This window comes from Psittacula echo (assembly GCF_963264785.1).
Source record: "Psittacula echo genome assembly, chromosome: 8".
Lineage (NCBI taxonomy): Eukaryota > Metazoa > Chordata > Aves > Psittaciformes > Psittacidae > Psittacula > Psittacula echo.
This window is the reverse complement of record NC_137744.1, coordinates 4,274,383-4,296,958: the sequence shown is the minus strand read 5'-3', so window position 1 is coordinate 4,296,958 and position 22,576 is coordinate 4,274,383. Positions and strand designations below refer to the sequence as shown.

The following is a 22,576-nucleotide window of genomic DNA, read 5'->3' as shown; positions in this document are numbered from 1 at the left end:
GGACATGCGGGTTATGTCGGCCATGCCTTGCCGGCTGCATCCAGCTGAGGCACTGTCTCTGACTCCAGGTTCCTGTGTGTTTCTGCAGGGGCGCTGGGCATCTCCTGGGTGAAATATTACTGCCAGTACGAGAAAGAGGCAAAAACCTTACGGATGACACCCATGGACCAGAAGCCTGGAGCTAAGCAAGTGAGTTGGTTTCTTGGAGGGATGTCTGCAAACACTGACCTAGCCATCAGGTCTCACCTTCAGTCTGCCCACATCATCTCTTTCCATAAGCAAACAGATGAACAGGTGCCATGTCCAGAGCAGTACAGGCCAGCCCCGCTGTCAGAGCAGTTGTCTGGCAGCACCAGTGGACTGAGTCCTGAGCCTGCAGCTGTGGAAGGGCTCCTGGCCATGGAGCAGAGCATCATGTCCCCTTCCTGCCTGGTCACACAGGCTTGGTGCAACCTGAAAGACACCTCTGTGAAGAGAAGTTTTACCTCTTTCTCTCCCAAAATTAGCCTGAAGCCCTGCAGGGTTTGGCAGCGAAGATGCAGGTTTGTGTAACATAAGCATTACTTGGACAGTGGTGGCTTGCAAATTGGTCTAGTGTGAAATTTCTGCCTTTCCAGACAAGCTAATTTTTATATTTATCCATGCACATGGGCAGTGAACCTGCAGCCTGGTTTGCACGTAGCCCTCTGGCAGTAATTGCAAGTACTTGAATCACTCAAGTTATTAAATGAGTGCTTCCAGAAGGGGTATTTCTCTGCCTTTGCATGCTGGCACAGTCTCTGGTTTGTGATCTTCTATTCTTGGAACTGGTTACATGGGAGTGGGGCCAGTGTTAGGAGAGTAGGAGAGAGCAGCATTGCAGCTCTAAACTGCAATAAGGGGAACGGCTGGGGAATCTGGGGATCTGGGAATGGCTTCTTGGGCAAAATGCTCTGGATTTTACCACTGTGTCTGGGAGTTCCCTGCAGTTCCTCAGCATGACAGAGCAGGGGTAGGATGCAGGCACAGATGACAAAGCACAGCAAGTGCATCCAGCTGAGTCCACCCGCCCCCTCTGCCTTGGAGTAATATGCCCTGGGGACTCCCAGTCAGGCGTGCCGTTCTCCAGTTTGTGATCTTGTGGGCTGTTCTTTGCCAGCCCTCTGCATGCTGCAGCAATAAAATAAAATGTATTTTTTGGAAGCCCTTGGCAGAGATCTTGGCAAAGAAACATCCAAACTATTGACTGAGGGGATCTGTTCTCATCTCTGCCATAAACATGTCTGGTAGGGCAAGTTAATGAAAGTAGGGGCTTGTAAAAATGTAAATTAGTCCCTTTCCCAAACGCTCCTAATCTGGAAATCTGCACCTTTGGCCACACAGCTTTAAATGCTGTGATAACAGGCAGTTCTCTTAAAAACACCAACCAACCAACACAAAGTACAGCCAGGAGATTATCATCATGACATGTAAACTGTAGGTAATCTTGAAGGAGGCCGTTCTTGCTCCGTGCTCTGCCTGATCCGCTTCTGCTGGAGGTCTTGCAGATGCAGCAGCAGTGAGTGTCAGGGTGATTAACATGTTCCAGGCTTGCACACTCATCGCTGCTTGGTTGCACGGACTCCTACAAAGTCGTGGAGATCTTAGGGTCACATTGCAGGGATTCTGCTACGGAGTATGGGGCGTGAATACGAAGGGCCAGAGCTCAGTCCCACAGCACCGGCCTCTCTTCAGAGTGCACCTACTCCAGATTTGGCCAGTTAGCATTCCTTTCCTACAAGGTATTTCATGCAAAGCTCTTTGGACCATGAATGCTATGGATAACTGATCAGCACTGGTGAAAAATAGGACCTAGCTGTGTCAGATAGCAGACAAGCAGGGTCCTGGCCTCAAAGACCAAGTGGCTACCTGTTGAGGTTTGTTTACGGTAGAGTTCTTGCTCTGTGGAAGCATACTGCTGGTTGCTGAGATATTTAGCACTTGTTTGCAGGAGAGTTCTGTGACATCTAGAACAATTTGTGGCTGAGGAGAGGAAGCCAGGCTTACAGAGCCTTTAATCTCTGTTGATGGTGGGAAGGACTGTCTCTGCTCCTGGTACCAGTGCCATGGGATTGCAGGGCACCGCTAGGTGCCTGGTGCTCTGTGGGCAGTGCTGGGCTAGGCTGCAACCTAAAGGTGCTGAGGAACCTGCAATCTTCTCCTGTGTTTCTTTCCTCTAACCTTAGCTTTCGTTTTCTCTCCTAGGGCACCTTAGACCTGACACTGAAATCCTGTGTGAGGAGAAAGACTGACTCTATAGACAAAAGGTTTTGTTTTGACATTGAAACTAACGAAAGGTGAGATGCTTTAGTGTTCAAATGGCCTCCAAACTTTGCAAACCTGGATGAAATCGTTCCTTGCTGTCATTAAAACCAAATTTTGCTTCATTTTCCTGCCTCTCCCTGGGTGAACTTTGCACAGGTCTGGGACCATCACACTGCAGGCCCTCTCGGAAGCCAATCGAAGGCTGTGGATGGAAGCCATGGACGGGAAGGAGCCGGTAAGTGTTTCAGGAGCTGCTGCCCATACGCTGCCGAGCAGTGTCCTCTGCCGGCGGGTTTTGGGGAAGAGCTGGGACAGCTCAACAGCAGGGTCTTTGGTACAGCTACTGCTTACCCATAGCTCAGTCGTTAGTTCAGCCACTGCACATCTGAAACAGAGTATTGTGCTGCTCTTTGGGCACAGCTGGCAACAGGGATTTTGGTTTTCCTCCTTTAAAGCTCTGGTACAACCGTGGCTGTGCCAGGCTGCCTAAATACTATGGCCATATGGAGTCAGGAGTGCTCTGTACTTCTGCTGCTCACAACTCACCCTCCAACCTTTTTCTGCCCCCACTCTAAGCAGCGTTTGGAAAGGTGGGAGCAGCCAACCTGCCCCATGTTCACCACCTTTCTGGGCCTGCTGGTGTTTCCTTGCCTCAATCTAAACAAAGCACAGTCCTTCACACTTTACCAGGCCTCCTCTACATGGGCAGCATGATGTGCAGTGTGGGAAAACCATTTCTGGCAGCTCCGCTTGTCTTTGGGCACACTCCACAGCACTTTTCTCCTGCTCATTTAAACACAACAGGACATGGAAGAGCGGGAAGGGTCAGTGTGCTCGTGCTGGACAGTCAGTCACTTCAGGGTGTCTGGGACTCATTCAGCTTGCACAGCATGTTATTATATAGAAAAGATTTTTGATTTTCTATCAAGAATGGCACTCACTGATTATTATTAATAAATGCAAGATGTATTTTTATATGGCATAAATGAATGTCTTGACACTTCAATTTTTAAAAGCAAGCAAGCAAACAGAAAAGCGACAACCCCTGTGTGCCAGGCTGTCCAGCTTCCCTCTTTACAGGGCATCTGAAAGACAAACGTTTCCAGTTCAGGTGCTCCAGTGAAATGTAGAAAGTCAGAAAAGAATAATTTATTGTGTAGGTAGTGGTATGTTGCCTAATGATAAAATGTCATTTCTTTGGGCTGTCGCCTTACTGTTTGTGATTGGCTTCAGGTGATTTATGGGATGCTGTATTTTCTGTAGAAAATAAATACTGAATAACATTGCATGTTTGTTTTCTTCTTCCTCTTCCATTCCCTCCCCCTTTTCAGATCTATCACAGTCCCATCACAAAACAGGAAGAAAGTGAGTAATTTCTGTTGCTGTTCCCTAAGCTGTTGAAGCTGTCTGGAGGTTGGGCAGTGGTTTTCCTTGCAGATACACTCGTCCTCAATTTCTGCTGAATAGATTGTGCGTTCTCTCTGTGGAACTCCTTTCCATTGCAGTGTCTGATACTGAGGCCAGATAATAATGAGTTGCAAATGGTAAAAGTTATCATAGAATAGTTAGGGTTGGAAAAGACCTTAAGATCATCTAGCTTCAGCCCCCCTGCCATGGGCAGGGACACCTCACACTCAACCATGTCACCCAAGGCACTGTCCAACCTGGCCTTGAACACCGCCAGGGATGGAGCATTCACAACCTCCCTGGGCAACCCATTCCAGTGCCTCACCACCCTCACAGTAAAGAATTTCTTCCTTAGATCCAATCTAAACTTCCCCTGTTTCAGTTTGAACCCGTTACCCCTTGTCCTATCACTACAGTCCCTAATGAAGAGTCCCTCCCCAGCATCCTTGTAGGCCCTCTTCAGATACTGGAAGGCTGCTCTGAGGTCTCCACGCAGCATTATCGATTATCGATTGTAATGTGCAGTTTTTATTTAGTCAGAACTAGCAGGATGCAGAGTTCAATGGGCACCTCTAAACCCCAAAGTAACGGAGGGGAAAAGAAGATCAGCGAGAGATTCTGATTTCAAAGAATCATGGAACGGTTTGGGTTGAAAGAGGCCTTAAAGCTCATCCAGTTCCAACCCCTGCCACAGGCAGGGACACCTTCCACTAGAGCAGGTTGCTCCAAGCCCCATCCAACCTGGCCTTGAACACTGCCAGGGATGGGGCAGCCACAGCTTCTCTGGGCATCCCGTGCCAGCACCTCAGCACCCTCACAGGGAAGAGCTTCTGCCTAATGTCTTACTTCTTTTAGCAAATACTATAATAGAAGAATAGAGATGGCATTCAGTTCCCTCGAGCTGCCACCCCGTCCCACTGCCTCATCCCGTACGTCTCCTTTTGCAAGCAGCATGCACCCTGCCCACTGCGCCACAACCCTGGCAAGGCTGAGCATGTACTGCCATGGCTGCACTTGCTGCCATGGGAAACGCTGAGACTTCATTAGGGTTCTGTATATTAGAGCTTACTTTTATCAACACATTAATTAGCTGACTTTAATGAGCATGGAGGTAGCGTTATCAGAAGCATAAGCACGAAACCTGTCGTTTGACTTTGCATTACACGCTTGGAAGGAATGTGGCTCAGTGTTTCACAAGAGTAAATATGCTATTTTTAATAGATTAGAGCTAGAAAGACTTATCATACTTACCTTAGTTGTATCATACCACTCAGTATCAAGTACCAAGTGGGTCTGTGCTTGAGGGTGCCTTTACTCATTCCTGTGTTAGAGCTTTTCATCGCCATTGCTCATAGAAGAGAGAGCTGTTATAAACATCTTGCTGAAAATACAGGGATTTCATAGGATTCGCCAGCAATGCCTGTGCTGTGATAACTGTGCTGAAGTTAGTCCAGATGTGTCCTGTGGCTGTTTCTTCCAGTAAAATGCTATTTTATGTTAAAACGATTGAAAAAAAAACCCCAAACATCCCCCCCCCCCCCCAAATAACCCAACCCCCCAGAATTCCAAACCACCAACAGCATGGTCATTTACGAGAAATTCAGTATAAATGCTGGCTCTGAACAGAAAGATATTTCACAGTATAGCTTGGACAATCCTGCCAGATATCCCAGAAAAATTAGCACAAGTAGTAATGTGATTACAGAAGTTGACATTTGCCTCTAGAAAAAAATCTTGACTTCCTACATGCTTCATGATGCCTGCACGGCAGGCACAAAGGCAGCCTGGGGTTAACTGGTGGAACAAAAGCCAGTGTTCTGCCTTACTCAGTCTATCCAGCTGTACTGGTTTTGCTTTTTAATCTAGTCAAGTAGATAAGCAGAAATTACACGATCCTATGATGTGGTGAGCTTTAACTGCAGACTTTGCAGCACTCTGGAAATATTAATCAGCTCCTTATCAGACACAAATTCACATGTGGCTGGACTCTGGTTTATGCTTTTATTATTGAAGACAGAAAGAGGATAAGGAGCAGTGCTGTGACTCAAAGTGAATTCAAGGAAAACTGGACAACGTACAGAACTAATAATTCCTTGTCAGGTTTTAAAGAATGCCTGTGTTCTCCTGGAGGGATGCATGGGATGCAAATGTGTGTGTGAACCTGGCTGCCTGTGGGGGCACTGAGCTTTGTGTGCTGAACAGCACCCTGGGATGGGGCTTTCCCAGTAGTTTTCCATGGGGTTTACATGCTGGTGTTCAGGCAGGTAACACTGCTTCCCTTCTTTGAAACAGTGGAGCTGAATGAGGTCGGCTTCAAGTTTGTGCGGAAGTGCATCAATGCTGTGGAAACAAAAGGTAAGCTGCTCACCCTGGCATCGGGGCGTGCTGCTGTCCTGACGTTGCTTCCTGTGGCCTGGAGTTGTTTTGTGTTTTCAGCAGTTGTAGTGGTGTTAGTCCAAGAAATGAGACTCTGACTTTTAGCTGAAGAATGCCTGCCAGAGGAGCAGAAATCCTGTGTGGTCCTGAATGTACCACATTTGGTTAGGACTGAATTTCCACCTTTATGCTGTTTGCATTACTTGGTCTCTTATCTTGGGCTTTAGAAAACAGAGGATAGCTCTGGAATTCTCCCTGTACTGGGGCACAGGCAGGGGATACCTGGGGTGCAGACCCATTTTGTTACAAGTAGCAGGACAGAAGCAGGCTGATGGTTGGCAGCTCACCACTGGTCTTTCATAAAGAAACCCGTACCAGCACACATGGCCAGCATGGGCTGAAGGACAAAGATCACTGCAGAACAACTGGATGTCCAGGCTGCTGCAGGAAAAGGTGCTTGGTTTAATCTCCAGAACTTTTGGGAAATGTGACCAGCCAAGCTCTGTGGAGGTGGGGAGGAGCAGGGCAATGAGACCCTCCTCTCAGAGCCAGGCAAACCCAGCACTTCTGTCTTTCCTAACACGGGCTCAATACTTTCAAAGAATCTGCTTAAATGTGTTTGCCTTTTGTGACAATTTGAACAAGTTTGTGTCAAGCAGCACCCTCCAGAAATGGCACCTTTGGCAGGTAGGACTTGCCAGCTCAAGCGCGTGTTCTGCTCGTTGGCTGGGCTCCCCTGACCTTGACGTGATCCCGGCGGAAGGTCTGAGTCCTGCTGCATGAATGGCTGTGCCCCACATCCTGCCCACAGCACCCCATTGGGCAGGGTGTGGGGAATATCCTGGGGCAGTTCAGGGTGTATCTGCGGTTCTGCTGAGCCAGCACCCGACAGCCAGGACAGGAGTTCCACTAGATGGGGCCTTTGGACTTCCCACTAGCTGGGGAAGACCCTCCCTAACACTCTTTGGCTTTCTCCTGCTTAGGAATTACTACAGAGGGCATCTACCGGACTGTTGGCAGCAATATTCAGGTGCAGAAGTTGCTGAACACCTTTTTCGGTAAGAATTAATTAATTATTCTGCACAACTAGATTGCCCTGGGTTTGTATTGTTTAGTATTGAGGGAATTGGGTTTTATAGTGAGAAATGTCCACTGTGGTTTTTGGTCCCTGTGGCCCCTTGAGGCATGTCTTTCCCTTCTTTTCTGGGCTTTTTGTTGCAACTGCATTTATTTGTTTGCGGTGCAGCCCGCATTTAAAGTTAAGTCAGCAGCAGCCAGGTAAAGGGAGGCAGTGACCCTGGAGCAATGATCACAAGTCTCCTTTCGTCGTGTGCTAAAAATATCCGGGCATTTTGGAATTGCATGCTGGGGACACATTCCTGTTGCAGGCTTGTGATACAGGACATTGGCCAAGGAGAGATGAGCCCTGGCCCTTGCCCTGTGCCCTGCTGCCCCTCCTGCAGTGCTGGGGACTTGCCTGGCTGTTTGTGGGGGGCTCCCATGTCCCATGGGTCTGGCACACAGGTGAGCCTTTTCCTCCCCGGGGTGTCTGGAGAGCTGGGATGGTGGCCTCTGCAGAGAGGCCTTTCCTGTGGTTTGAGGTTTCCACCTGGAAGGACTGGGATACCTCACCATAAGCAATGTACATGTTACTAAGGCAATGTATGGCTTTCTGCTGTAAGCCCTTCTGTGCACTGACTCCTGTATTTCATACAAGCAGGTAGATTGGAGGGTATTCTTCATAGCAGAGATGGTTAAACTCCCTGCAGCAGGCTGTGGGGCTCAGCAACGTTGGTGTGTGTGGGGACACGGTGTTCCTGGGCTGGGATCTGGCGAAGACCATCCTGCTCATGGTTCCCATAGACTCAGACAGGTGGGGAGCCCCTTACATGAGCCCCGCAGGGCTGGAGCATGGGGCAGAAAGCAGGTTCACATTGATACGTGTTCCTCGTGCCCATGCCAGTTCTGTGCACAGACATCTCACATTGATATATTCTGTAAACTTGTTTTTCACTATTGTTTACTATTGCTTTTACTATTGTTGTTATTAAAATTGCTGGTTTGTGCTGAGGTATAGCTGTGCTTGATTCCCTTGGAGCCATATTTCAGACAGCTTTTGGTTATGCTTGCCTGATGACTACTTTTAGGCTGAGTTTTTGTTGCTTCTTGATTCTCACCCTCCCTGTGAGTAGCTTTGTGGTTTTCTCCTCTGAACCCCACCAGTGAGTGGCTTTTCATTTCATTTATATGCATTGCTCCGGTTAACCACTTGCCACCCCATTGTGTGTGAGCTCAGGATGGAGAAAGCCCAGTGCCACAGAAGTAACTGCTGTAGAAGGCTTTCATCCTGAGCTTCACTAAGGAGATAGATACTTCTTTTCTCTTCAGTCCTATTTCTTTTTAAAATAACTCCCGCAGTTTTTTCCCTTAGTCCAGCCACCCCCATCCTCAACCCATGTCCTTCATCAGATCACAGAAATTATGTGGCTGTTTGGTGAGGGTAGGTAGGAGCAACATGTACCTCTGTGCCTCCTTCTCTAAGCTACTTCCTCTCCAGGCAGCAAGAGGGCATGTTTCCAGAGAAGCCTTGAGGGGAGTAGCTGTGAAGCAGGGATTAGAGCTGGACACTTGGGTTATTTTGGATACTGGAAAGGTTGTCTTGGATCTGTGGAAATGTTTTATTCTGCCAGGCTTGTCTGTGCTGGGAAAAAACCAAACCGTACAAAATATTCCCTCACTAACTTTTCACCGCTGCTTAAAGTTTACCTCCCACTTCTTCCTGTGTCCTTGCTTAGCACTGCTCCCCAGCCTTTCCACAATACCGGCACTGGTACTGCTGTTCTGCTTCTTCAGCCGTGAGAATCAGCAGCTTTCTTACTGTGCTGCTGTGGTTTCGTTTGTCTCAAAAGCATTCCCTCCCTGAGAGCGTGCTATTTATTAACAGCCTCAGGACAGACCCTACTTTAAAGCCATTTTGTTCTTCCCTCAGATCCAAAATGTCCAGGGGATGTGGATCTCCAAAGCGGCGACTGGGACATCAAGACAATTACCAGCTCACTGAAGTTTTATCTCAGGTAGTGCTGCAGGTCTCACCTGCCTGAAGTTGGCAAAGGAACTTGGGCCTGATCTGGTGAAAAGCGGAGTGAACTGCCAGATGTTAACACCTGGCTGTTGGGAGGGGTAAAGAAGTGACAAAGGCTTTGGGAAGATGAATGGGGTTTTTTCGATTGGTTTCGGAGGAGTTTGGTTTGGTTTGGTTGTTTTTCTTTTTTAATTGAGAAATATGTTGTAGAAACCCCCTATCCTATGGGGAAAGCTGTTTAAATAATCCTGGCTGGGGGGCAAGATGCCACTGGGAACTGGTGGTGCTGGACAGTGAGCAGATTTGCCTGTTGGTCCTTCAGGCTCAGTCAGGAGTCGGTCACATTGCCCTGCCAGAGCTGTTTTCTTTCTGGTTATTGCAGGAACCTGTCAGAACCCGTCATGACATACAAGCTCCACAAAGAGTTGGTCCTGGCTGCCAGTAAGTCCCGCCGCCGCCCTGCCGCCAGTCCCTAGCCCTGCCCTCCCTGACCAGTGTACATCAAAGTCACTTGACAGAGCTCTGCCAGCTCAGCACTGGGTGTCTGGCTACTTTCCCCTGTAGAAAGAGGAGTGACCCTCTCTTTCAAGGGTTTAACTGTGGTATTTCTTCCCTTCACTGTTGTTGCAGTGCTCTTCCCTCCAACAGGGTTTCATGGAGGGCTGGGAGAGCCAGGGGATGTCAACTAACATGAAATCAGCACAAGTGCCCCAGAAGAATTGTTTCTCAATAGTATTAATGTATTTACTTTCAAATCTGTGAGGGAATGGGCTGTGCTGTTGCCATACAGATAGATAGGTTCACCATTTAGGTTGTGAAATTTATCCTGGAATGTGGAATCCAAAGTGTCTACCAGTATATGAAAGACATTTTTCTGCTGCAGCTCTTGGGACTGAGCCACATACCAGTTGGCTAACAGAGGTTAGCCAAGTAGTATGTGTGGAACTGGCCAGTCCTTGGCTGTCCTGTTGTTATGGCCGTTTCAAATAAGCCATAATTATTCTGAACTAGTTGCATCTTTGGAGCCAGTGTGATGGGATGGAGACTAGAGGAATACAGGGAGTTGGTCATCTCCCTCAGCATGAGAGTACTGGCATTTGGAAATTCATGGCACACTCAGAAACACTTTGGATTAAAGCGTCCTTCACACCCCCATGCCTCCTTGAACTCACCAGGAAGGTAGGAGAGTGCCCACCTCTCCTAAGCTTGGACCTCTGGAGAATTAATAACACTTGTTCTTTCTTGGAGAGGAAAATTTTCCACCACTATTGATTATGCTCAAGTCCAAGATTTAGTAGTTTCATTAGTGGTTAAACCAGTGGTGCCTGGGTATGTGCAAAACCATAATCCCTTTTCTACCCTTGCTCAGAAACTCTCACCATTAAGATTCCCAGCTACTGAGATCCCACACTACTCTTTTCACACCGAGTATTTTATTGTTTCTTGATTATTCATGCTTCTAAGGGTGACCTCTTTGAGTCAGGAACTCACTTTTTTTCCCTGCAAGACATTCTACCATGTTCAGCATTACAGCTCTCTGGGCTGATAAGACGCTCAGCAGAGAGGCTGTGCGTTCCCCAGGTGTGCTGGTGTGTGGGGTGAGGGTGCGAAGGGCAGGTCCCAGCCATGCCCAGCCTGTTTCCCCAGCCACACTGGCTTCTTTTCTTCCATTCTCAAGCTTTGTTTCTTCCACCGTCCACTTCATTCTGTTTCTCACACTGATTTACCCTGTTGCTATGTAATCTCACGTTCCTTCTGTCTCCTATTGCTGGGTTTGGCCGAGCAGCCCTATGCTGAAGAAGGAACAGCTCCCATGGATTTTCTTTGGTTTTAACTTTATCTGTCTTATGTATTTACTTTGAAAGTGGTGGGCACAAAATCTCTTTGTGTTACCTTTCCAGAATCCGAGAACCTGGATTACAGGCTGGGAGCCATTCATGCGCTGGTCTATAAGCTACCTGACAAGAACAGAGAGATGTTAGAGCTCCTCATACAACACCTTGTCAAGTAAGCAGAAGTTGTTCTCTAAAGCCAGAGTAAGGGGAGTAATGGAATCAGCAGAACAAGCCTTTTTTTTCTGTGTCAGCTTTCCAAAATTGTATCCTCCACAGTCCCTTTAGGAGTTTACTTTCGGACTGCACAGATGGTATGGTTATCTTTGCTACCCACTGCATTAACTGATGCTTTTCTTCCTAATTGCCACTTTCATCCCCTTTCTGACACACACCGAGCAGGAAATTATTTTAGCATGAAAATACCCTCTGACAGCATAACTATAAATTGTCATCTCTCACTCCGGTTAATACAAACGTTAGGTCTCAAGCTCAAAAGCAAGGGAGGAGCCTGTGTGCAGGTCAGAAAGGCTTGCAGAATCAATGACTTTTGTATGACAGGGCTTGCTTCGGACTTTTGGGGTTGTTTTCAAAATGGGACTGTTTCAGAAATAAGCAGGAGTGATCTGGGGTTGTCACACCCTGACACTCAGAGGTGAGTGCTTGGCTGTCAGTGCTGTGCCTTGTCTTTGGGGCAAGGAGACCTGGCGGGGGGTCCTGGTTCCAGCCTTTTGTGCCCATGTTTGTGTGGTTTTTAGAAACCTTCCGGTGTAAATGGCAGAGCTGCGGTCTGATGAAGCTAACACTGTGCTTGTGGTTGCTGTGTTTATTCGTTCAAGTGTTTATGCTTAAATTCTGGTCCCTCTCCTCCCATGCTGACAGAAACCTCTTTAACACCAGAGCTACAGGGCAAACCCAGAATTAAACTCAGAATTCATTCCATGTCAGCATCAGAGTCTCTCTCCTTTGAACTACTTCTGGAAACAGGTAGTACTCACCTAGGTGGTCAGTATTTCAGTCAGTGATTGGTGCTGCTCTGCAGGTGTGCACAGTCCTGGCCAGAGAGAGCTCTGCTCTATGTAAACAGTGGGTCTCTCAGAGAAGAAGATGCTGTGTAGAGATTTATTGCAAAACTCCAAAGTGTGCTCCCTGCATTCAGCCCTCCTCCTTCAGAGAGTAGGAAAAGTAAAGCAAAAGTCAGCTCTGGATAAATAGGGTATTCCAATTTAAATCACTCCATTTGTGTGTATGTTGCACAGATGACTTTTGATTGCAGACTTAACAGAGGAGCTGGGAATGGGAAAAGATCAAATAAAAATGCTGTCAGCATGTTGCTCTTCCAAACTGTTGTCCTGGCCAAATGTGCATGTCAGAACTAAAGACTTGATTTGTCTCTGAAGGGTTGGGAAACAAATTCTCCTAAAACAAAATGAAGAAGATCGAACCGCTGATTCTTACTGTGTCATTTTTTAATTGGTCAGAATAAGATCTGTTTGCAAAAAACCAGACCAACCAACCAAACTAAACCCTATTCCTTCTTTCCCTCCTCTCTGCAGCATATGTGAGCACAGCCGAGAGAATCTGATGTCACCATCTAACATGGGGGTGATATTTGGACCTACCCTCATGCGTGCACAGGAGGACACCGTAGCAGCGATGATGAATATCAAGTTCCAAAACATAGTGGTTGAGATCCTCATCGAGCACTTTGGGAAGGTACAGGCAGCAGTCCCGGGAGCAGTGCCACGCAGCTCCTGGCTGCTCCATCCTGTTCATGCAAACTGTTGCTGTGGCAACGATGTAGAGCTCTGGCTCCTTCTTCTGGAGTCTCCTTAGGGGCTGGGATGGTTTTATGTAATGCACTGTTCTGAAATGCTTCAGAAGGAAACAAAGTGTAGAAGGTATGTTTCTTGCTATTGCCTTTAGCTAGTTCTGAAGGAAACCCTGAGTCTAGGATTTTTCTTTTTAAATAAGAGGAATCTTTATTTAAAAAAAAACAAAAACAAAACAAACCAAAAACCAACCAAACACAAAAAACCCCCAAAACCCTATTCTGTATCTGGACATTTCAGGACTTTATGCTTTCCTTTTCTGAAGACAGGAGCACGTAACTGGTTTCAACAGGCACAGTCCAAGATGAGACACTATACAATACAGGGGAAGAAAACCCAAAGCAGACAAGTATTGAAAGGTTGATGAAAATAACTCAGCAGTGCCTATGATCTGTTGAGATCCAGGCAGGCCTGGGGAGAGGAGCTGCTGCCTGGGGTGGAGCTATCGGAGAAGACTTGAGCAGGTCCTGTTGTGTGGGGCAGTGCTCAGTGTGGGGCAGTGCACCCCAGTGAGGCTCCAGCAGCATTTGCCTTGCATGACACCTTTGCTGAACACTTTTGTGTGAGAGCATTGCCTGAATGCACAGCCTTGGTGTAGTTTGCTATGGTGGGTGCTGAAGACTCATGCATAGACAACAGCTGCTTTATTGTGTGGCATTTTGTTTCCTGATGCAAAGCAGAGTTTTCTGCTGTCTCCTGTTTTAGTGCTTCCTCCTTGTACTATCTGATACAATCGCTTCGGGTTTTCAGGGTGGCTGGAGGATGATAGAGCTGTATGTTACGATTTAAAAACTTGAGCAGCATTTGCATTCCAGTCAGTGTAGCAGGGACCAGATTTCTTTCCTGGTGACAATGCTAGGTTCAAAGGAGTGAGTTTGGTCCTTCAGCTTTTTGTAATACTTTACAGAATGTCCAAACATGTATGTCTTAGAGTAGGGAAAGTTTGAAGCCATCCTTTAAAGGATGTTGTTTGTTGTGAGGAGGTTGGGGTAGCGCTCTCAGCAGACAGGGCAGCACATCTACGGGGGTGAAGCTCCCTTTTTGGGAAGAGGAGGCTGAAACTGAAAGAGCAAGGTTCTTGCGAAAGCAGATGTGGATTTGGAACAACCAAACAAGGACCAGATGGGTGGTGTGGGATTTGGTTGTGGTGCTGAGGATTGAAATGAGATAAATGGGATGAAAGAACTCGGAGAGACTTTTGAGCATCCACACAAGAAACTCATGAAAAACACAAGCCAGTTTCTTTGTAGATCTCCATTAATGTTTTTAATAAGTTCCCACAGCAAAACAGTGAATTGTTTGTGTGCTGGGATCCTCACACAACTTGCTGAGAGCTGAGCCTCTGCCTTCCCTCTTGTACAGCCCATGGTGCAGGCTGAGTCAACACATCCTCTATATTGCCGCCTCTAAGAGATGGAATTAAATCTTTAATTAAACTAGATGTCTCATTGCTTGCTTTTAATTTCTCCAACGATAAGGTTAAGTTAGTAACATTTATTAGCTTGAGCTTGTAAGTTCAGCTTCACAGCTGAAAGTGTCTTCAGCTCACACATGAGCAAACACTTTAAATGAGTCTGAAGGACGAGGGGAATATGGTTTATATGGTGTGATATGAAGACTCTAAGGACAAAGTAACTATTCATGAAATCTTTGTGGGTAATTACTGTTTCCACAGCTCATATTTCAGTTAAATTAAAGAAGATGATGATTCTAGAAATACCTTCTTTGCAGTACAAACCTTCTGAATATGAGGATCTGTCAATATCTTTGTACTTTCAAGTTGTTTAACTTGGATTTTCATTTAGGAGGCAGAAGCAGAGCAGAGGCTGCAGCCACATCTTAAAAAGAGTAGCTTGCAGTGGGGTTTAGCATGGGTTTCAGATGTGGAAAAGCATCTTGTGAAAACAGCATTCCGTGGTATCTTTATAATCATCCTTGAGGAACATACTTACTCTTTTTCTTTACAAAACAGTATTGGATTCTTGACAATATATAGGATTGAGGTTGATGTTTCGAAAAAATGGCCCTGCTGCAAATAATCATTTGCTATTTTAATAATACACGAGCTGCCGCTTTTAAATCATGGGCTGTTTCTGTCACAGCAGATTCCTCTGAATCCAGGCAGGGGGAATGCACCCGACCTTGTATTCTGGAGCAGACAAAATGTACTACCCCTGCAAAGAACAGAGCCCCTCTTGGCATTAAGCATCAGCAGCCACCATGTGTCACCAAACAGGGAAAGAAAAGCAGCTGAAATGACCCCTTTGGGGTCAGCTGGGTCTTTGCCCTGGATGTGGTGTTCCTCCTCTCTTCAGGCAGAGTAAGTCAGGAGAGAAGCCTGACTACCAGCACATGGTATCTGTACCAAGCCTGCTGAGGGGAAGCCGGTGCAGACCAGGCTGGGTGCAGTTCAGGTCTGCCCTTGCCCAGGTGAGGAGGCCAGTGCCCACCCTCACCGTAGTACACGATCCCTGGTCTTCAAGAAGGTTAAAGTGGGTCGTGTTTTTCTATCTCATCCCCATTTTGGTTTCCCAGAACTGCTTTTTGGTTGGGAGAAGGAAGAATATGTTTTCGATTTGAGTTGCAAAGATGTCATGCTCAATCAAATCAGAATCTTGAATTTCTTCATTTTAAAATCTTTATGAGTGACATAATAAAATTGTTCTTCCGTAACAAAGTGTGCACTGAGAGAGCAGCGACCCTGCTTGTCGGCGGGACTAGCACTTGTGCTTGTCCTCTGAACCTGAGCCATCTCCTGCTGACACCAGGAAGGGACCAGCTCCACGTTCTTCCAGGATGGGCTGTGCAGCCTCTGGTCTCAACAACTCATGCCACCCCATCTGTAGTAACTCACTCTGAACCTGATATAAATGCCATTAATATTCATGGGAAAAACAGAAGAGCGGTTGGGTTTGGTCTCTAATGTGGGGGTTCAGATCTTCAAGAAACTGCCTGGAAGCTTAATTCTTCTTCACCTCTTAAAAAAAGCACTGACGATTAAACCCAACCAAATAGGTACCATATCACCAGTGAGAAACTGAGATAAAACTCCCTGGCAGCATTGTTTTTATGCCAGTATTTCATCCAAGATAACTTCATAGTGTCACACACTTCATTGTAAGCCAGGAGCTGAAGGGTTTTTAGCATTAAATCTAAACCAATTTGTTTGGGTGCTTTCCATAGATTGTATCGCCTCACTGATGTGGAAATCTTGATGTTTCTCAGAAACTGTCAGCTTCAAAGCTCCCTTCTTCTCTTCCAGGATAATTTGCTCCTACACATTTTGTCTGTATTGGCGATTTTGCTGCACTCGTTAGTTTAGTGCTGCAGGAGGTATGCAAGGTGCAGAGCACTCAGTCTGACTGGAGGAATGCCAGCAGCAGGACACATGTATGGATCTGTAACTAAAGCACCGGCTCTGCTTCGGCCTCAGCAGCCGGGGCTCTCCTGGGTGCTGCTGACCTTTGAGGGCAGCTGCTGGGCTGTCTGTCCCCCTCCAGAGAGACTCGCAGGGCTGGAGTAAACAGCTGTGAGGGCCCTTCCAGGTTCTTGTGGCCTGTGGCTGGTCAGTGTGCTTTGGAGCAGCTTCTCCAGCCCTCTGGGGTCAGCCAGGGCTGAATCAAGCCACAGACCGCTTCTATGCGTGCTGCAGAGCAGAGAGGAGTGGGGTAGCCCTTGACATAGGCAATGGGTGGGCACTTGCCAGGCAGGATCTGGGTCTTTGCTCCTGGTGTGGTGTGCTGTCCTCAGAGAGCTGCCCTACATGGCAGGGTGCTTGGCTGGGGAGGGGGTCTGAACCGTACACTGCTGGAGCTGTGGGGCCATGGGGAGGATGTCCAGGGTGGCCACCATCCCTCTCTGTGCTGGCAGGCGGACCTTTGGCTGGAGGTGCAGCAGCAGCCCCTTCAGGTCAGGCCATCTAAACGTATCTGCCTTTACAGATCTACTCTGGCCCACCAGAAGACACCACAGCCCCACCAGTGCCTCCTCCAAGAGTAGCTGCCCGGCGGCATAAACCCATCACCATTTCCAAACGTCCTCTGAGGGAAAGACCCATCTTCTTCGGTGCTTCTGTGGAAGAAAGTGGAGGTCAGTCCAGCTGTTCACTGGTGCCTTACCTGCCTTTCATCCCTCCTGTTTTTTTTAGCACCTTTCAGGGAGCAATAGAGATATCAATCACAGGGCTGCACTTCCCAAGCCATAAGGGAAGTGAGGTTTGTTGTTCAGTGAGTAAGGAAAGCAAAAATATCCTCACACATAGGCTGCATCATCTCACAACTCAAACTCCTTGGGAACGTTTTTTTCCCATTACTTGCAGCATTCTCCATTAGCTAAACTAAGAGGTTTTGCTTCAGAGGCAAAAATGCAAAGTAATGTAAATGCAGCCGAGGAGCAGGGGTGATGGAATGAGTGGAGGCTGTTTGCTGCTGGAGCCCTGTCCCAGTAGACCATGGCAGTCCTGAGAGGAACGGCAGGGCCAGCTCTGCCCCTGCTGATTGTACATCTGGAGCAAAAACTTCTTCAGGACCCAGTGATAATATTTTCTAGACCAAGTACAACTCAGCTGTTAAATTCATTTGATTGTAAGGAAATACTGAGGCCCTTGTTATCACATTGAAGGGCACATCATGCTTCTCTCTGCACCTGATTTTCTGTAATTGTCGTTGCAGACTGTGCCCTTGATCGCATCATCAGAGACAAAGTCTTTTCCTCTGTTACGGTTTTCAGAGCTTTGATGATGTTTTAGGCCTAATGTTACAAGTGTACTTTTTGGCACTGGCAAAACATGATTGATGCAGATTGCTCATGGAAGTCACAAGACTGCTCATGTAGTGAGAGATGGCCTTACATTTAAATGTTTCTCCAAACTGGGAGCAGAAACATTAGCATTTGATGCTCCAAGGCTGCAGGGTGCCACTGGTTTCCTAGTAGTGCTTCTGCATCCCCTGCCTGGGCCTCTAGCACAGGAAAAGGGATCAGTTGAATGATTTTTGGAGGGATGTAAAAGTATGGTACACAACTTGTCATGAGCAAGAGCACTGGAAATTTAACAGAAACCCATAAGTATATTCTGTAATATTGTTTCAGCTTTCTTCATGCCTCAGCATTTGTGTGAGCCTCTCGCTGTTTGTGTTTCGCTCAGGGTGAGGGTCTGTCCATCCCCACACACACACATGCTTGTCCCTTGGTACCACAGGAGCTTTGTGGCTCTGGGGCAGAGACCACCATGCCTCCATGCTGCTTCCTAACCCAGTGTCTGTCTGTCCTGTTGGCTCCACAGCAGACCGGCACAGCGAGACCCCCAATGGCAGTAGCAGCACGGAGGTCCCGAAGCCACTGCACCGCAGCCGCCTGCCTGCACCCCGGCTGGGGGGAGATGAGCCAGGGCGTCCACCTACCGAGGGCCGGCCTTACCCGCGCACCGAGGCAGAGGTGGGGAAGATGGTGGCCAGGCTGCAGGATGGAGGAGTGAAGTCGGCCAGTAAGGCAGCCAACGGCGTGGTGGCCAGCCCTGCCCTGAGGACCTCCACACTTCAGGCCAAGAGACCTGCTCCCCGACCAGGAATATACAGCAGAGAGGGTGAGCCTGGGGCTGTGGTCCTAGCTGAAGCAAGGCACAAGGAATGCCATTCTCCTGGGGAAAACTGAAGGCACCCAAACCAGCCTTCCCCATTGCACATCATGCGCTGGATTGACCGAGGCATGTGGTGGGCTTCTGACCTTGAGTCCTCTTGATGAGAAGGCTGCGTGGAGACCTCAGAGCAGCCTTCCAGTATCTGAAGGGGGCCTACAAGGATGCTGGGGATGGACTCTTCATCAGGAACTGTAGTGACAGGACAAGGGGTAACGGGTTCAAACTTAAACAGGGGAAGTTTAGATTGGATATAAGGAAGAAATTCTTTACTGAGAGGGTGGTGAGGCACTGGAATGGGTTGCCCAGGGAAGTTGTGAATGCTCCATCCTTGGCGGTGTTCAAGGCCAGGTTGGACAGTGCCTTGGGTGACATGGTTTAGTGTGAGGTGTCCCTGCCCATGGCAGGGGGGTTGGAACTGGATGATCTTAAGGTCCTTTCCAACCCTGACTATTCTATGATTCTATGATGTAGCTCAGCAAAAGGGATTGGGAGACCGGAATAGCTTGAAATGTGGGCACAGGCCCCGCAGTCCCAGGGTTTGATCAGGTCTTGGCCTCCTGGCTTGTCCTGGTTGATTTCAGACAGTGGGTACCTTTGTTGTGTTGCTTACTGGGGATGCAGCTACTGCCAGGTTTCAAGGCAGCCTTCAGAGCTGGTGCTGGTGCTGGTGCTGTGCTGTCCCTGCTGAGCCCATTAGATGCCACCAGCATCGGATGAAGTCAGGCTTTCTGTGCAGTAGCTGAGCCTCTTGTGCTAAGCTCAACCTCGCTCAGTGGACTCATAAAATTGAGGCTCAAATGGCGATATAAAGACCATTAAACCCAAAGCAGTTTGTATCCAGTCTAACCAGCTATAAGCACTCTGGATTGCCAGTGCTTTCCTCAGCAGGATGAGGAAAATGGCTAAAGTCACTTTCACGTTTTAATTTCTAATGGTTGTGTCTGTCAGGCTGCCTGTGATGCAGTTTCTGGTCTATTGAGGCCTTACTGGGAATGTTTATTTTAATGGTTCACCCGTTGGTGTTAAATATAAATACTTATTATTTGTATTCTAATAAGCTTTCTAGAGACACCAGGGAGCTGTCTGCCAGACAGCAGACATTGCCATAACAGCAGGTATTTGATGCTGAGCTTTATAAAATACTCAGGCACTGGAGGGAAGGTGTTGGGTCACCAGGGGTGACATGTACTCCTTTTTCGCTTAACCGTTGAAAGTCTCAAAGGGTGAGGTGAATAACGAGGTTGGCTGAGTCTTGGAGAAGACAAGCCACTGAGGCAGGAACTGCGAGCAGAACAGAAGGCTAGGGGAGAGGACAGGTAGTGCCACTGTCTGAGATCAACACTCAGAGGAGCAGCGGCCCTGGACTGCAGGGATCAGCAATTTGTGCTGTTCCTCTTGCTTTTGAAGAGCAGCACTGCACAGGTTTTGGTTAAGAAAGCTTGTCATTCCCAGGCAATATCGTCTTTGAGGTCAGCAACTATATTAAGTTTGTCATCACAAGGTTCAGCATCAGGCCCTCTTTCTAGTGCCAGGAAGGCTGTGCTGGGACAGGCAGAATGGGAACTGTCTTTTTCTGGGTCTCTGTCCCTAAATTCTGGCTATCAGCCACTGTCAGAATGAGGGTGTTAGGGCAGACAGACAGACAGAACTAAGCCCGCTAACTTGTTTAATGCCTCTTCATAAACATCTAGCCCTCTAGCAAAGCTTCATACTCAGGGTTTGTAAACTTCAAACTTGCAGGTGAGTGCGACGGTGTCCCTAAGCCACGATCCCATGGCGATAAGCCTGTGATAATGCGTCCCCCGGTGAGACCTCCAGACCCACCATGCAGGACTCCTGTCCCTCCAAAGCTGGAGCAGAGGCCAGATCTGATAGGGGGAACAGCAGAAGAGATGCCTTCATCTGTGTAAGTGAGCAGCCCTTGGCTAGCGTGTGATACCTGGGGTGGGCAGCTCAGCCCAAGGGAGCTGCCGACACCAGTGGGCTTGGGGAACATGCATGGGGATGAGATCAGCCCAGGCAGCAGGAGTAGAAGCTGGCGTCACTTAATGGCAATTTTAGGAGAGGAGGATGAGAAATACCACATTGGTTTCCAGTGCTGGTGATGTGCAATAGCTGGAGCCTGTGGACATCCCCTCCAACACCCATGAGACTGCAGTTTGGATGACATGTTGGAAAGCTGCGCGGAGGGCACAGCCTGGGAGGGGAGCCATGGTTACAGCAAAGACAAGCTCATGCAGCAAAAACAAAGCTCTGAACCGCCTCAAGTACAGCCCTGGGAGCGAGCTTTGTCCCATCACCTTCTCTGCTGTGGTGAAGCTGGAAAGTCCCTCTCTGCCTGGCTCTGAGCAAGCCTCTCAAATGAGATGCTTCCCTGGGAAGGACAAGATCCAGCTTGGGTCTCTCTTAAGGAAATTGTATGAAGTTCAGCTTCATCAGATTTCTTTCAGATGTTAAAGAGACAGAAACCTTGCTAGCTTCAATGGGAATCCAAAGAAAAAATAAAGAAAAAAGGTGACTAAATACACAGGGATCTCAGCCCAGCAGCCAGGACTGGCTGGTGGGGAGGCTGTAACCTGGGTCCACTGAGGAGCTCTCTGCTGCTGCACATCCAGCAAAGATGCACATTCCATTCCTGTGCCATCCCAGCAGGGATGGAGTACATAAAAACTGAAGGAGAGGCCACAAAAGGTGATAAATGCAGATTTATAAACCAGCATGTAGGAATGTAAGCAAGAGCACGGGAATAAGCAGTCTAGCCAAAAGTGATGAAGGTGTGGAAAGCCAGGGCAGTAGGAAGACAGAGGGGAATGGAGCTGGCAGCATAAGGAGCACGGCGTCTGCCTCAGCAGAAAAGACATTGGTCAAAGGTGTGATCATCTTCTGTGTCTGCTAATGCTACTGCTTTTTTCCCTAGCATAGATGAGACCTAATTAGCAACTTGTCTTATCAGATAACTGGAGTGACCTCTTTTGTTCTTTTTGCAGGGTGGCCTCTAGGACAAAGTTCTTTGAGACAGCTTCCCGAAGAACAAGCAAGTAAGCCTGGCACGGAGAGGCTGGCATGTAAATAACTGCAGCCCCACTGCATGGGCTGCTCCCTCTGAGGCAAAGCAAGTCAGCTTAGGAAGTCCCAGTCTCACCTTTCTTGCCTTATACTCATGGGCAGAAGATGGGTCTCAGCCAAAATGCTGGAACTAAACAAAGAGCACTAAGTGTAAAATGGGAAGCCGGATACAGACTTGATAAGTTAAATGTAAATCAGCTAAGTGATAAATATATCTATGGATTCCTTTTATCATGTGTGTGCATTTAAGCAGTCTAATGCACAGTGTACTTCTCAGCCTCTGCAAAGAGCAGAGATAAGATCATGAGAGAGATGAAGAGGGCTGGTTAGATCGAAGCAGCTGATCAGAGATGCGAGACCAGAGGACGGTTGGTCCTACACACTGTATGTACAGGCATAGCTCCACCACAGGTACGGTGGGATGGAGTGACAGCATGGGCATGGATGCCTTTGGGCTAGGCTGGGATGGGCAGCTTTGGATTGTGAGCATTGTGCTTTGTGGCAGCAGATTTCTTTTGTAATGATACCTACTCAAATAAGCTTCAGCTTCCTGCCATTAAAGATCACCAGCCTCTGCCAAAAGTGCATGCAGGTTTGCGTGTAAGTCTGATAAATGTTGAGTTCACTTGCTGTATTGCAGAATACATCCCTGACATGACTGTTACCCAGCCCTTGATTTAGGTTTGGGTCTGAGCTTGAGCTTGCTTATTGCATTAATACTTTTTTATATTCTTCTACTTCCTTCCATACAGTTCTTCATCACCACAAGGCAGGATCCCAGGTGATGAGAGCTGAGGCTAAAGGTAAGTGTTCGTGGCAACAAACCAGATAATAAACCAAAAGCACACATGTAAGACAAATTTGGCATTTCTAGGGTGGTGGGAGTCCAGTGGAGGCAATGGGAATCTCAAAAGAAACATCAGGAGAAATGTCCTTCCTGTAGGAGAACCTTGCAGAAGGAAAGGTAGTGACTGGAAGTGGCCCATGCTTGAGGGGTATTATGGCAGGGTGGAGTAAATCAGCTGGTGGTGCCAAGATCTGGGCTTGCTCTGGTTGTGGTTTT

General features: G+C 47.8%; 1 protein-coding gene across 5 annotated transcripts in view; it reads left to right on the top strand.

Moving 5' to 3' along the window:
* The window catches only part of OPHN1 (oligophrenin 1), a 65,863-nt gene that overhangs the window by 39,537 nt on the left and 3,750 nt on the right, over window positions 1-22,576 (top strand). For 4 of the 5 annotated variants that reach the window (XR_013957480.1, XR_013957481.1, XM_080624400.1 and 1 more), the window contains 15 exons: window positions 89-189; window positions 2,224-2,315; window positions 2,440-2,518; window positions 3,615-3,648; window positions 5,983-6,045; window positions 7,050-7,124; window positions 9,056-9,140; window positions 9,531-9,589; window positions 11,050-11,155; window positions 12,537-12,696; window positions 16,754-16,901; window positions 18,094-18,393; window positions 20,188-20,353; window positions 21,435-21,485; window positions 22,266-22,316. Coding sequence is in view for 3 of the 5 variants with exons in the window: in XM_080624400.1 (XP_080480526.1) it covers window positions 89-189; window positions 2,224-2,315; window positions 2,440-2,518; window positions 3,615-3,648; window positions 5,983-6,045; window positions 7,050-7,124; window positions 9,056-9,140; window positions 9,531-9,589; window positions 11,050-11,155; window positions 12,537-12,696; window positions 16,754-16,901; window positions 18,094-18,393; window positions 20,188-20,353; window positions 21,435-21,485; window positions 22,266-22,308 (1,562 nt within the window). In the remaining 2 variants the exon portion in view is untranslated. The remainder of the gene's footprint in view (window positions 1-88; window positions 190-2,223; window positions 2,316-2,439; window positions 2,519-3,614; window positions 3,649-5,982; window positions 6,046-7,049; window positions 7,125-9,055; window positions 9,141-9,530; window positions 9,590-11,049; window positions 11,156-12,536; window positions 12,697-16,753; window positions 16,902-18,093; window positions 18,394-20,187; window positions 20,354-21,434; window positions 21,486-22,265; window positions 22,317-22,576) is intronic. The other variant, XM_080624401.1, reaches the window with a different exon arrangement.